Raw genomic sequence first — 14,983 nt, 5'->3', positions numbered from 1 at the left:
ATAATGCTGCCAACATGGGTCTGTAATGATATGATAATGCTGCCAACATGGTTCTGTAATATGATAATGCTACCAACATGGGTCTGTAATGATATGATAATGCTGCCAACATGGGTCTGTAATGATATGATAATGCTGCCAACATTGTTCTGTAATGATATGATAATGTCTACAGCTTTCTTTCCATCATCTGGAATGAGAGGGAGGAGACGAAGCCTATGAGATGCAGCCTCATTCCCTAGTCTTGTCTGTCCTCCCGTGTGCCATTGACTACTTCTGTGATCAGCTCTCTCTCCCCCCTCCATGCCAAATGATGGTCCTATACTTGCCCCAAAAATAATATTGCTCAGATTTGGTCTAGGCCTACTCTGTTCTTGCCGCTGTGAGGTATAGTGATGCATCCAGAGGGCTTGTCAAGGTCATTTCTAGTCTTAACGTGACAATACTGTTATGTGGCCTTTTACCTCAGAGGGTCATCATCAGAAATTATGTAATTACTATTACAGTGCAATGTAAGTAGAGTAATTACAATGCTACTACATAGGTATAAGAGCAATTTAATGTAAAGTAGTGTTACCAAATACAATTCAATGCAATTACATACAAAAAGACACCAGACAATTGTAACTGGAACACATTGATATTTAATTTTCAGTAAAAGAGTGAATACAGCTGGTGTTATAATTTCTCCCTGTTTCATCCAAACGCAGTCTCCAACTGCACGCCTCTTAGCAACCTGATCACCTACCTGCAAAAGCCTCCACTAAAATCAACAACTTATAAGGCATATTAGTTCATCAGGATTGTAACCAAGTACTTTTATAGCATCAAATAAATAAAAAAGGAACCAAGATTAAATACATAAATTATCTGCACACGTTTTTTAGTTTGTTGTTGTTGTTGCAATAAATATCTAGTCTGCTATCTAAGACAGTAGTAAACGGACAGGGATATAATGGTGGTGATTTGGGAGACACACCGTAAAAACGACAGTGTGTGTGTGTTTATGCGTGTGTGCGTGTGTGTGTGTGAGGCTAGTGAATTGAAAGGAGCAGTGCATGGATATATAATTTATTTCTATGGTTTCCAATAGATAATAGAAAACATTACTTTTCTTTATATTTTCAAAAGTATGTGGACAACCCTTCAAATGAGTGCATTCAGCTATTTCAGCCACACCCGTTGCTGACAGGTGTAATAAAATCGAGCACACAGCCATGCAATCTCCATAGACAAACATTGGCAGTAGAATGGCTCGTACTGAAGAGCTCAGCGACTTTCAACGTGCACCTTTCCAACAATTCAGTTCATAAAATGTCTGCCCTGCTAGAGCTGCCCCGGTCAACTAAGTGCTGTTATTGTGAAGTGGAAACGTCTAGGAGTAACAACGGCTCAGCCAAGAAAGTGGTAGGCTACACAAGCTCACAGAACGGGACCGAAGAGTGCTGAAGCGCGTAGCGTGTACAAATTCTGTCCTCGGTTTCAACACTCACTACCGAGTTCCAAACTGCCTCTGGAAGCAACGTCAGCAAAATAACTGTTCATCAGGAGCTTTATGAAATGGGTTTCCATGGCCGAGCAGCCGCACACAAGCATCAGATCAACATGCACAATGCTAAGAGTCGGCTGGAGTGGTATAAAGCTCTCCGCCATTGGACTCTGAAGCAGTAGAAACATGTTCTTTGGAGTGATGAATCACACTTCACCATCTGGCAGCATGATGGATGAATCTGGGTTTGGCGGATGCCAGGAGAACGCTACCTGCCCGAATGCATGGTGTCAACTACATTAGGTGGAGGAGGAATAATGATTGTGGACTGTTTTTCATGGTTCGGGCCCTTTAGTTCCAGTGAAGGGAAATCTTAACACTACAGCATACAATGACATTCTAGACGATTCTGTGCTTCCAACTTTGTGGCAACAGTTTGGGGAAGGCTCTTTGCTGTTTCAGCATGACAATGCCCACGTGCACAAAGCGAGGTCCATACAGAAATGGTTTGTCGAGATCAGTGTGGAAGAACTTGACTGGCCTGCACAGAACCCTGACATCAACCCCATCGAACACATTTGGGATGAATTGGATCGCAGACTGCCAGCCAGGTCGAATCACCCAACATCAGTGCCCAACCTCACTAATGCTCTTGTGGCTGAATGGAAGCAAGTCCCCACAGCAATGTTCCAACATCTAGTGGAAAGCCTTCCAGAAGAGAGGAGGCTGTTATAGCAGCAAAGGGGACCAACTCCATATTAATGCCCATGATTTTGGAATGAGATGTTCGATGAGCAGGTGTCCACATACTTTTGTTCATGTTGTGTATTTACATCTCTCTTTTGTGGTTAAAGCTTACAGTATCAAAACACAGTCACATTATATGTATATATCAATATATATAATATATAGAATAGGAATCATATATATTCTCGATAAGAGTATAAAAACACAGCCAGCGATGGGGAGAGGAAAGGTTGTGTTTATGGCCTCGTTTTGCCTGGATCTGATTGGTTTTGAGCATATGACCGCATAGCAGGATAGCAGCACACTGGAATCCCATTGGCCGTCTTCATAGTTACATGGAGTCGTTGTTGAAGTCAGTGGGGTCGATGACCTCTGGTGTCATAACTCTGCCCATGAACAGGATAGAACCTGGAGAGGAGGAGAGAAAGAAACTGTCAGGGAAGATACTAAGGTCAGATACAGAGAGAAAGAGACAGAGACTGACTGACGTACGACAGACAGACCGACAGCGTAACACATACCTGTCCTGCGGTTTCTGATGATGAAGAAGAAGGGGTGATCAGCCATGACCTGAGGGTTCAGAACCAGAGTCCTGGTGAGGGCCATCATTCCTACAGAGAGGGAGAGAACATTCAACACACGGGGAGATTCTCAGTTGCATACTTCTCGCGTTCTCTCTCCTTTCTCCTTGCCTCCTTCTCAAAACCCATTGGATAAGAAAGCCAGGAGTCCCTCCCCTCGGCCCTTCTGCCCAATGGGTTTTAAGAAGGAGGCGAGGAGAGAGGATGCAAGGAGTATACAATGGAGTGTCATTTAAATTTACTGACAATGAACAGTCAGCAGGAGGGGGCACTGTTTATATATCATCCATATGGAAGACACCACATTACTGCAGTGGGAAGACACCACAGTACTGCAGTGGGAAGACACCACATTACTGCAGTGGGAAGACAACACATTACTGCAGTGGGAAGACAACACATTACTGCAGTGGGAAGACAACACATTACTGCAGTGAGAAGACAACACATTACTGCAGTGGGAAGACAACACATTACTGCAGTGGGAAGACACCACAGTACTGCAGTGAGAAGACACCACATTACTGTTTATATATCATCCATATGGAAGACAACACATTACTGCAGTGAGAAGACAACACATTACTGCAGTGAGAAGACACCACATTACTGTTTATATATCATCCATATGGAAGACACCACATTACTGCAGTGGGAAGACACCACATTACTGTTTATATATCATCCATATGGAAGACACCACATTACTGTTTATATATCATCCATATGGAAGACACCACATTACTGCAGTGGGAAGACACCACAGTACTGCAGTGGGAAGACAACACATTACTGTTTATATATCATCCATATGGAAGACACCACAGTACTGCAGTGGGAAGACACCACAGTACTGCAGTGGGAAGACACCATAGTACTGCAGTGGGAAGACAACACATTACTGTTTATATATCATCCATATGGAAGACACCACAGTACTGCAGTGGGAAGACATCACAGTACTGCAGTGGGAAGACACCATAGTACTGCAGTGGGAAGACACCACATTACTGTTTATATATCATCCATATGGAAGACACCACATTACTGCAGTAGTGGGAAGACACCACAGTACTGCAGTGGGAAGACACCACATTACTGCAGTGGGAAGACACCACAGTACTGCAGTGGGAAGACACCACAGTACTGCAGTGGGAAGACACCACATTACTGCAGTGGGAAGACACCATAGTACTGTTTATATATCATCCATATGGAAGACACCACATTACTGTTTATATATCATCCATATGGAAGACACCACATTACTGCAGTGGGAAGACACCACATTACTGCAGTGGGAAGACACCACATTACTGCAGTGGGAAGACACCACATTACTGTTTATATATCATCCATATGGAAGACACCACATTACTGTTTATATATCATCCATATGGAAGACACCACATTACTGCAGTGGGAAGACACCACATTACTGCAGTGGGAAGACACCACATTACTGTTTATATATCATCCATATGGAAGACACCACAGTACTGCAGTAGTGGGAAGACACCACATTACTGTTTATATATCATCCATATGGAAGACACCACATTACTGCAGTGGGAAGACACCACATTACTGTTTATATATCATCCATATGGAAGACACCACATTACTGCGGTAGTGGGAAGACACCACATTACTGTTTATATATCATCCATATGGAAGACACCACATTACTGCAGTAGTGGGAAGACACCACATTACTGTTTATATATCATCCATATGGAAGACACCACATTACTGCGGTAGTGGGAAGACACCACATTACTGCAGTAGTGGGAAGACACCACATTACTGTTTATATATCATCCATATGGAAGACACCACAGTACTGCAGTGGGAAGACACCACAGTACTGCAGTGGGAAGACACCACAGTACTGCAGTGGGAAGACACCACAGTACTGCAGTGGGAAGACACCACATTACTGCAGTGGGAAGACAACACATTACTGCAGTGGGAAGACAACACATTACTGCAGTGGGAAGACAACACATTACTGCAGTGAGAAGACAACACATTACTGCAGTGAGAAGACACCACATTACTGTTTATATATCATCCATATGGAAGACACCACAGTACTGCAGTGGGAAGACACCACAGTACTGCAGTGGGAAGACACCACATTACTGTTTATATATCATCCATATGGAAGACAACACATTACTGCAGTGGGAAGACACCACATTACTGCAGTAGTGGGAAGACACCACATTACTGTTTATATATCATCCATATGGAAGACACCACATTACTGCAGTGGGAAGACAACACATTACTGTTTATATATCATCCATATGGAAGACACCACATTACTGCAGTAGTGGGAAGACACCACAGTACTGCAGTGGGAAGACACCACATTACTGCAGTGGGAAGACACCACAGTACTGCAGTGGGAAGACACCACAGTACTGCAGTGGGAAGACACCACATTACTGCAGTGGGAAGACACCACATTACTGTTTATATATCATCCATATGGAAGACACCACATTACTGTTTATATATCATCCATATGGAAGACACCACATTACTGCAGTGGGAAGACACCACATTACTGTTTATATATCATCCATATGGAAGACACCACAGTACTGCAGTAGTGGGAAGACACCACATTACTGTTTATATATCATCCATATGGAAGACACCACATTACTGCAGTGGGAAGACACCACAGTACTGCAGTGGGAAGACAACACATTACTGTTTATATATCATCAATATGGAAGACACCACATTACTGCAGTGGGAAGACACCACATTACTGTTTATATATCATCCATATGGAAGACAACACATTACTGCAGTGGGAAGACACCACATTACTGCAGTAGTGGGAAGACACCACATTACTGTTTATATATCATCCATATGGAAGACACCACATTACTGCAGTGGGAAGACACCACAGTACTGCAGTGGGAAGACACCACAGTACTGCAGTGGGAAGACACCACAGTACTGCAGTGGGAAGACACCACATTACTGCAGTGGGAAGACACCACATTACTGCAGTGGGAAGACAACACATTACTGCAGTGGGAAGACAACACATTACTGCAGTGGGAAGACAACACATTACTGCAGTGGGAAGACAACACATTACTGCAGTGGGAAGACAACACATTACTGCAGTGGGAAGACAACACATTACTGCAGTGAGAAGACAACACATTACTGCAGTGAGAAGACACCACATTACTGTTTATATATCATCCATATGGAAGACAACACATTACTGCAGTGAGAAGACAACACATTACTGCAGTGAGAAGACACCACATTACTGTTTATATATCATCCATATGGAAGACACCACATTACTGCAGTGGGAAGACACCACATTACTGTTTATATATCATCCATATGGAAGACACCACATTACTGCAGTGGGAAGACACCACATTACTGTTTATATATCATCCATATGGAAGACACCACATTACTGCAGTGAGAAGACACCACATTACTGTTTATATATCATCCATATGGAAGACACCACATTACTGCAGTGGGAAGACACCACAGTACTGCAGTGGGAAGACAACACATTACTGTTTATATATCATCCATATGGAAGACACCACAGTACTGCAGTGGGAAGACACCACAGTACTGCAGTGGGAAGACACCACAGTACTGCAGTGGGAAGACACCATAGTACTGCAGTGGGAAGACAACACATTACTGTTTATATATCATCCATATGGAAGACACCACATTACTGCAGTGGGAAGACAACACATTACTGCAGTGGGAAGACACCACATTACTGTTTATATATCATCCATATGGAAGACAACACAGTACTGCAGTGGGAAGACACCACAGTACTGCAGTAGTGGGAAGACACCACATTACTGTTTATATATCATCCATATGGAAGACACCACATTACTGCAGTGGGAAGACACATTAAGTGGGAAACCACATTACTGTTTATATATCATCCATATGGAAGACACCACATTACTGCAGTAGTGGGAAGACACCACAGTACTGCAGTGGGAAGACACCACATTACTGCAGTGGGAAGACACCACAGTACTGCAGTGGGAAGACACCACAGTACTGCAGTGGGAAGACACCACATTACTGCAGTTGGAAGACACCACATTACTGTTTATATATCATCCATATGGAAGACACCACATTACTGTTTATATATCATCCATATGGAAGACACCACATTACTGCAGTGGGAAGACACCACATTACTGTTTATATATCATCCATATGGAAGACACCACAGTACTGCAGTAGTGGGAAGACACCACATTACTGTTTATATATCATCCATATGGAAGACACCACATTACTGCAGTGGGAAGACACCACAGTACTGCAGTGGGAAGACAACACATTACTGTTTATATATCATCCATATGGAAGACACCACATTACTGCAGTGGGAAGACACCACATTACTGTTTATATATCATCCATATGGAAGACACCACATTACTGCGGTAGTGGGAAGACACCACATTACTGTTTATATATCATCCATATGGAAGACAACACATTACTGCAGTGGGAAGACACCACATTACTGCAGTAGTGGGAAGACACCACATTACTGTTTATATATCATCCATATGGAAGACACCACATTACTGCAGTGGGAAGACACCACAGTACTGCAGTGGGAAGACACCACAGTACTGCAGTGGGAAGACACCACATTACTGCAGTGGGAAGACAACACATTACTGCAGTGGGAAGACAACACATTACTGCAGTGGGAAGACAACACATTACTGCAGTGGGAAGACAACACATTACTGCAGTGAGAAGACACCACATTACTGTTTATATATCATCCATATGGAAGACAACACATTACTGCAGTGAGAAGACAACACATTACTGCAGTGAGAAGACACCACATTACTGTTTATATATCATCCATATGGAAGACACCACATTACTGCAGTGGGAAGACACCACATTACTGTTTATATATCATCCATATGGAAGACACCACATTACTGCAGTGGGAAGACACCACATTACTGTTTATATATCATCCATATGGAAGACACCACATTACTGCAGTGAGAAGACACCACATTACTGTTTATATATCATCCATATGGAAGACACCACATTACTGCAGTGGGAAGACACCACAGTACTGCAGTGGGAAGACAACACATTACTGTTTATATATCATCCATATGGAAGACACCACAGTACTGCAGTGGGAAGACACCACAGTACTGCAGTGGGAAGACACCACAGTACTGCAGTGGGAAGACACCATAGTACTGCAGTGGGAAGACAACACATTACTGTTTATATATCATCCATATGGAAGACAACACATTACTGCAGTGGGAAGACACCACATTCCTGCAGTAGTGGGAAGACACCACATTACTGTTTATATATCATCCATATGGAAGACACCACATTACTGCAGTGGGAAGACACCACATTACTGCAGTGGGAAGACAACACATTACTGTTTATATATCATCCATATGGAAGACACCACATTACTGCAGTAGTGGGAAGACACCACAGTACTGCAGTAGGGGAAGACACCACATTACTGCAGTGGGAAGACACCACAGTACTGCAGTGGGAAGACACCACATTACTGCAGTGGGAAGACACCACAGTACTGTTTATATATCATCCATATGGAAGACACCACAGTACTGCAGTGGGAAGACACCACAGTACTGCAGTGGGAAGACAACACATTACTGTTTATATATCATCCATATGGAAGACACCACATTACTGCAGTGGGAAGACACCACATTACTGTTTATATATCATCCATATGGAAGACACCACATTACTGCAGTGGGAAGACACCACAGTACTGCAGTGGGAAGACAACACATTACTGTTTATATATCATCCATATGGAAGACACCACATTACTGCAGTGGGAAGACACCACATTACTGTTTATATATCATCCATATGGAAGACACCACAGTACTGCAGTAGTGGGAAGACACCACATTACTGTTTATATATCATCCATATGGAAGACACCACATTACTGCAGTGGGAAGACACCACATTACTGTTTATATATCATCCATATGGAAGACACCACATTACTGCGGTAGTGGGAAGACACCACATTACTGCGGTAGTGGGAAGACACCACATTACTGCAGTAGTGGGAAGACACCACATCACTGTTTATATATCATCCATATGGAAGACACCACATTACTGCGGTAGTGGGAAGACACCACAGTACTGCGGTAGTGGGAAGACAACACAGTACTGCGGTAGTGGGAAGACAACACAGTACTGCGGTAGTGGGAAGACAACACAGTACTGCGGTAGTGGGAAGACAACACAGTACTGCGGTAGTGGGAAGACAACACAGTACTGCGGTAGTGGGAAGACAACACAGTACTGCGGTAGTGGGAAGACAACACAGTACTGCGGTAGTGGGAAGACAACACAGTACTGCGGTAGTGGGAAGACACCACAGTACTGCGGTAGTGGGAAGACACCACAGTACTGCAGTGGGAAGACAACACAGTACTGCAGTGGGAAGACAACACAGTACTGCAGTGGGAAGACAACACAGTACTGCAGTGGGAAGACACCACAGTACTGCAGTGGGAAGACACCACAGTACTGCAGTGGGAAGACACCACAGTACTGCAGTGGGAAGACACCACAGTACTGCAGTGGGAAGACACCACAGTACTGCAGTGGGAAGACACCACAGTACTGCAGTGGGAAGACACCACATTACTGCAGTGGGAAGACAACACAGTACTGCAGTGGGAAGACAACACAGTACTGCAGTGGGAAGACAACACAGTACTGCAGTGGGAAGACACCACAGTACTGCAGTGGGAAGACACCACAGTACTGCAGTGGGAAGACAACACACAGGATCGACTCTGACAGAGATTGACAAGAAGAATAGAAAAGAGACAGGGTACTAATAGACGGAGAGAGAGAGATAGAGAGCGGGATAGAGAGAGGGATAGAGAGGAACAGAGAGGAAAAGAGAGAGGGATAGAGAGAGAGAGGGAGGTATTGAGAGAGAGGAATAGCAAGAGCACAGGTGGATAGAGAGAAGGAAACATTTAAAAGCAAAAGAAAGCGAGAGAGAGAGAGATGCAGAGAGAGAGACAGAGAGCGAGAGAGAGAGAGAGAGAGACAGAGAGAGAGAGCAGAAAGACAGTAAGGGTAGACCCCGCAGACAGAATGTAATTTCAGGAAGTTAACGATGAGGTCAGTAAGGGTAATAGAGAAAGTGGACAGGATATAAAACGGTCCTCTGATGAGGGGTGGTGGAGGTGAGGAGATGATGATGATGCAACCATGAGGTCACCTGATCCTGCAGCTCCCTCCGCCCCCTCCTCTGTCACCTCCAGGTAGGCCTTCTGCACCGCCTTCCCAATGAACAGGTCCTTACCGTCTGGACAACACACACACACACACACACATTACACACTCCAACATGTAAAGTGTTCCTAACACTCCTGGCTGAGACTGTTAAAGATCTCTATCCAACTATTTCCATCCTCTGACGCATGGCGCCGTTCTGTCAATCTGACCGACCCACTCAGCATGAGGTACCTTGGTAGAGATGTTCAGACCGACCCACTCAGCTTGAGGTACCTTGGTAGAGATGTTCAGACCGACCCACTCAGCTTGAGGTACCTTGGTAGAGATGTTCAGACCGACCCACTCAGCATGAGGTACCTTGGTAGAGATGTTCAGACCGACCCACTCAGCATGAGGTACCTTGGTAGAGATGTTCAGACCGACCCACTCGGCTTGAGGTACCTTGGTAGAGATGTTCAGACCGACCCACTCGGCTTGAGGTACCTTGGTAGAGATGTTCAGACCGACCCACTCGGCTTGAGGTACCTTGGTAGAGATGTTCAGACCGACCCACTCGGCTTGAGGTACCTTGGTAGAGATGTTCAGACCGACCCACTCGGCTTGAGGTACCTTGGTAGAGATGTTCAGACCGACCCACTCAGCTTGAGGTACCTTGGTAGAGATGTTCAGACCGACCCACTCAGCTTGAGGTACCTTGGTAGAGATGTTCAGACCGACCCACTCAGCTTGAGGTACCTTGGTAGAGATGTTCAGACCGACCCACTCAGCTTGAGGTACCTTGGTAGAGATGTTCAGACCGACCCACTCAGCTTGAGGTACCTTGGTAGAGATGTTCAGACCGACCCACTCAGCTTGAGGTACCTTGGTAGAGATTTAAGGTGTGTCTTTCCGTCTGATCAGAGTCATGTATAGAGAGTTAAGCCAATTTGGTTTCTATTTGAAAGTTCCTCAGAGCGCCACTTTCTCCTCCATAGCCGTTGCTAAGTAATAATGTACACCTCAGCGTTGTGCTGTTTATTTCTGATAGTTTTCTGAACCTATGATGATGTCCAGCGAAAGCAGACATGCAATTTGTTGACACCACAACACAGTAAAGACTTGGTTACACATTATCCCCAATGCTAATCAATAAATACACTACCGTTCAAAAGTTTGGGGTCACTTAGAAATGTCCTTGTTTTTGAAAGTCCTTAACTGGCAGCTTCATGAAATAATACCCACAAAACACCAGTCTCAATGTCAACAGTGAAGAGGTGACTCCGGGATGCTGGCCTTCAAGGCAGAGTTGCAAAGAAAAAGCCATATCTCAGACTGGCCAATAAAAAGAAAAGATTAAGATGGGTAAAAGAACAGACACTGGACAGAGGAACTCTGCCTAGAAGGTCAGCATCCCGGAGTCGCCTCTTCACTGTTGACGTTGAGACTGGTGTTTGTGGGTATTATTTAATGAAGCTGCCAGCTGAGGACTTGTGAGGCATCTGTTTCTCAAAGTAGACACGAATGTACTTGTCCTCTGCACTGGCGCCTCCCACTCCTCTTTCTATTCTGGTCAGAGCCAGTTTGCGCTGTTCTGTGAAGGGAGTAGTACACAGCGTTGTATGAGATCTTCAGTTTCTTGGAATTTTCTCGCATGGAATAGCCTTCATTTCTCAGAACAAGAATATACTGATGAGTTTCAGATGAAAGGTCTTTGTTTCTAGCCATTTTGAGCCTGTAATCAAACCCACAACTGCTGATGCTCCAGATACTCAACTAGTCTAAAGGCCAGTTTTATTGCTTCTTTAATCAGAACAACAGTTTTCAGATGTGCTAACATAATTGCAAAAGGGTTTTCTAATGATCAATTAGCCTTTTAAAATGATAAACTTGGATTAGCTAACATAACGTGCCATTGGAACACAGGAGTGATGGTTGCTGATAATGGGCCTCTGTACGCCTATGTAGATATTCCATAAAAAAATCTGCCGTTTCCAGCTACAATAGTCATTAACAACATTAACAATGTCTACACTATATTTCTGATCAATTTTATGTTATTTTAATGGGAAAAAAAACCCAACGACATTTCTAAGTGACCCCAAACTTTTGAACGGTAGTGTATGTCTGTTAAATTCACTGCTCTGTTTACAGCGGGTCATTTCCTGTCACAGCCAGAAGAGGACTGGCCACCCCTCAGAGCCTGGTTCCTCTCTAGGTTTCTTCCTAGGTTCTGGCCTTTCTAGGGAGCTTTTCCAAGCCACCGTGCTTCTACACCTGCATTGCTTGCTGTTTGGGGTTTTAGGCTGCGTTTCTGTACAGCACTTTGTGACATTGGCTGATATAAAAAGGGCTTTATAAATACATTTTATTGATTGATTTCATAGGACACTGTCTGAAGCACTCTGGCTGCTCTGTTTACAGCGGGTCATTTCATAGGGAACTGTATGAACAGCTGCTGTACCAACATTTAGAGAATAAAGGCTCTAAAACTGTCATGTTTAACTATTCTGTTGGTTTGGAAAAGTTTGTACTTGTTCTCTGTTGATAGGAAGTGATGTCAGAGCTCATCCCTGAAAGTACAAGGAACCAAGGTCACCAGGATGATTCACATGAACACGTAAACACAAGAGTATTAACCTGGAATCTTTCTCCAGGAGGTTGGCCAGTTTCTCTGATGCTGTTTGATGTTCCCCCACCTCATATTGTATAATTACATTAGATGTATAAAACCCACTGCTGCTTGTTCCTCAGACCCTTTTCCCCACAACCACTCCAATTAAAGACCAACAATAACAGTCATCTCACTTTAATGGCGGAGGTGTGTGTGTGTGTGTGAGTGAGAGACGTGTGCAGGCTGGGAAGGGCTCCTACCTGTCATGGCGGAGGTGTGTGTGTGTGTGTGAGAGATGTGGGCAGGCTGGGAAGGGCTCCTACCTGTCATGGCGGAGGTGTGTGTGTGTGTGTGTGTGTGTGTGTGTGTGTGAGAGAAGTGGGCAGGCTGGGAAGGGCTCCTACCTGTCATGGCGGAGGTGTGTGTGTGTGTGTGAGTGAGAGACGTGTGCAGGCTGGGAAGGGCTCCTACCTGTCATGGCGGAGGTGTGTGTGTGTGTGTGTGTGTGTGTGTGTGAGAGAAGTGGGCAGGCTGGGAAGGGCTCCTACCTGTCATGGCGGAGGTGTGTGTGTGTGTGTGAGAGATGTGGGCAGGCTGGGAAGGGCTCCTACCTGTCATGGCGGAGGTGTGTGTGTGTGTGTGAGTGAGAGACGTGTGCAGGCTGGGAAGGGCTCCTACCTGTCATGGCGGAGAGGTCAGCATCTCTAGTGAAGATGTTCTTGATGCCCAGATCCTGCAGAGTCTCCTTCAGATCTACCTTCTGCTCAACCTTAAACCTGACAATACACACACATACAATGGAACAAGTGTGTGTGTGTGTGTGTGTGTGTGTGTGTGTGTGTGTGTGTGTGAGCCAGCAAGTGTCTCACATCAAACCTGACATCACATAAATATAAGAGATTAACGTGTGTGTGTGTGAGTGTGTGCGAGAGTGTGTGAGAGTGTGTGAGAGTGTGTGTGAGAGTGTGAGTGTGTGAGCGTGTGAGTGTGAGTGAGTGAGAGAGTGTGAGAGAGTGTGAGACTGTGTGAGTGTGAGTGAGTGACTGAGCGTGTGTGTGAGTGTGAGAGAGTGTGAGACTGTGTGAGTGTGAGTGAGTGACTGAGCGTGTGAGTGAGTGAGAGAGTGTGAGAGAGTGTGAGAGAGTGTGAGTGAGTGACTGAGCGTGTGTGTGAGTGAGAGAGTGTGAGACTGTGTGAGTGTGAGTGAGTGACTGAGCGTGTGAGTGAGTGAGAGAGTGTGAGAGAGTGTGAGACTGTGTGAGTGACTGAGCGTGTGAGTGAGTGAGAGAGTGTGAGAGAGTGTGAGACTGTGTGAGTGAGTGACTGAGCGTGTGAGTGAGTGAGAGAGTGTGAGAGAGTGTGAGACTGTGTGAGTGAGTGACTGAGCGTGTGAGTGAGTGAGAGAGTGTGAGAGAGTGTGAGTGAGTGACTGAGCGTGTGAGTGAGTGAGAGAGTGTGAGAGAGTGTGAGACTGTGTGAGTGACTGAGCGTGTGTGTGAGTGAGAGAGTGTGAGAGAGTGTGAGACTGTGTGAGTGTGAGTGAGTGACTGAGCGTGTGAGTGAGTGAGAGAGTGTGAGAGAGTGTGAGAGAGTGTGAGTGAGTGACTGAGCGTGTGTGTGAGTGAGAGAGTGTGAGAGAGTGTGAGACTGTGTGAGTGTGAGTGAGTGACTGAGCGTGTGTGTGCGTGTGAGAGAGTGTGTCTGTGTGTGTTTTCTCCTCTACCTGGGCAGGTAGACCTCCACCTTCTGCCTCTTGACGTTGTTGGCCCACTCCTCCAGAAGAGGGGCTCTGATGATTGGCTCCAGGACTGCCAGGGGGACTTCCTGTCTGGGTAACACCACCAGCATGCTCATATCCTCTCCTTCATAGGGCATCTCCAACACCTGGTACACACCTCCAGCCTCGGATGAACCATCACTGAACTCACCTGACACACACACACAATGTCAGAGACACAATATCAGACAAGAGTCTGTGGTTGTGAGAGAGACAGAAGAGAGAGAAGAGACAGAAGAGACAGAAGAGACAGAAGAGACAGAAGAGACAGAAAAGAGAAGAGAACAGAAGAGAGAGAAGAGACAGAAAAGAGAAGAGAGAAGAGACAGAAGAGACAGAAGAGAGAAGAGACAGAAGAGAGAGAAGAGACAGAAGAGAGAGAAGAGACAGAAGAGACAGAAGACAGAGAAGACAGAGAAGACAGAGAAGACAGA

At 45.1% G+C, this 14,983-nt stretch overlaps 1 protein-coding gene across 1 annotated transcript in view; it reads right to left on the bottom strand.

Moving 5' to 3' along the window:
- Positions 1-624: 624 nt before the first annotated feature.
- The window catches only part of LOC106613245 (neuroserpin), a 52,173-nt gene continuing 37,814 nt past the window's right edge, over positions 625-14,983 (bottom strand). Inside the window, exons 5-9 of the mRNA XM_014215316.2 lie at positions 14,496-14,700; positions 13,451-13,548; positions 10,166-10,252; positions 2,758-2,847; positions 625-2,644 (exon numbers count right to left, since the gene is read on the bottom strand). Coding sequence (XP_014070791.2) covers positions 2,568-2,644; positions 2,758-2,847; positions 10,166-10,252; positions 13,451-13,548; positions 14,496-14,700 — 557 coding nt within the window. The 3' untranslated portion in view covers positions 625-2,567. The remainder of the gene's footprint in view (positions 2,645-2,757; positions 2,848-10,165; positions 10,253-13,450; positions 13,549-14,495; positions 14,701-14,983) is intronic.

Source organism: Salmo salar, chromosome ssa09 (assembly GCF_905237065.1).
Source record: "Salmo salar chromosome ssa09, Ssal_v3.1, whole genome shotgun sequence".
Lineage (NCBI taxonomy): Eukaryota > Metazoa > Chordata > Actinopteri > Salmoniformes > Salmonidae > Salmo > Salmo salar.
The sequence above is the reverse complement of the archived record's forward strand: the minus strand, read 5'-3'. Positions and strand labels throughout refer to the sequence as shown.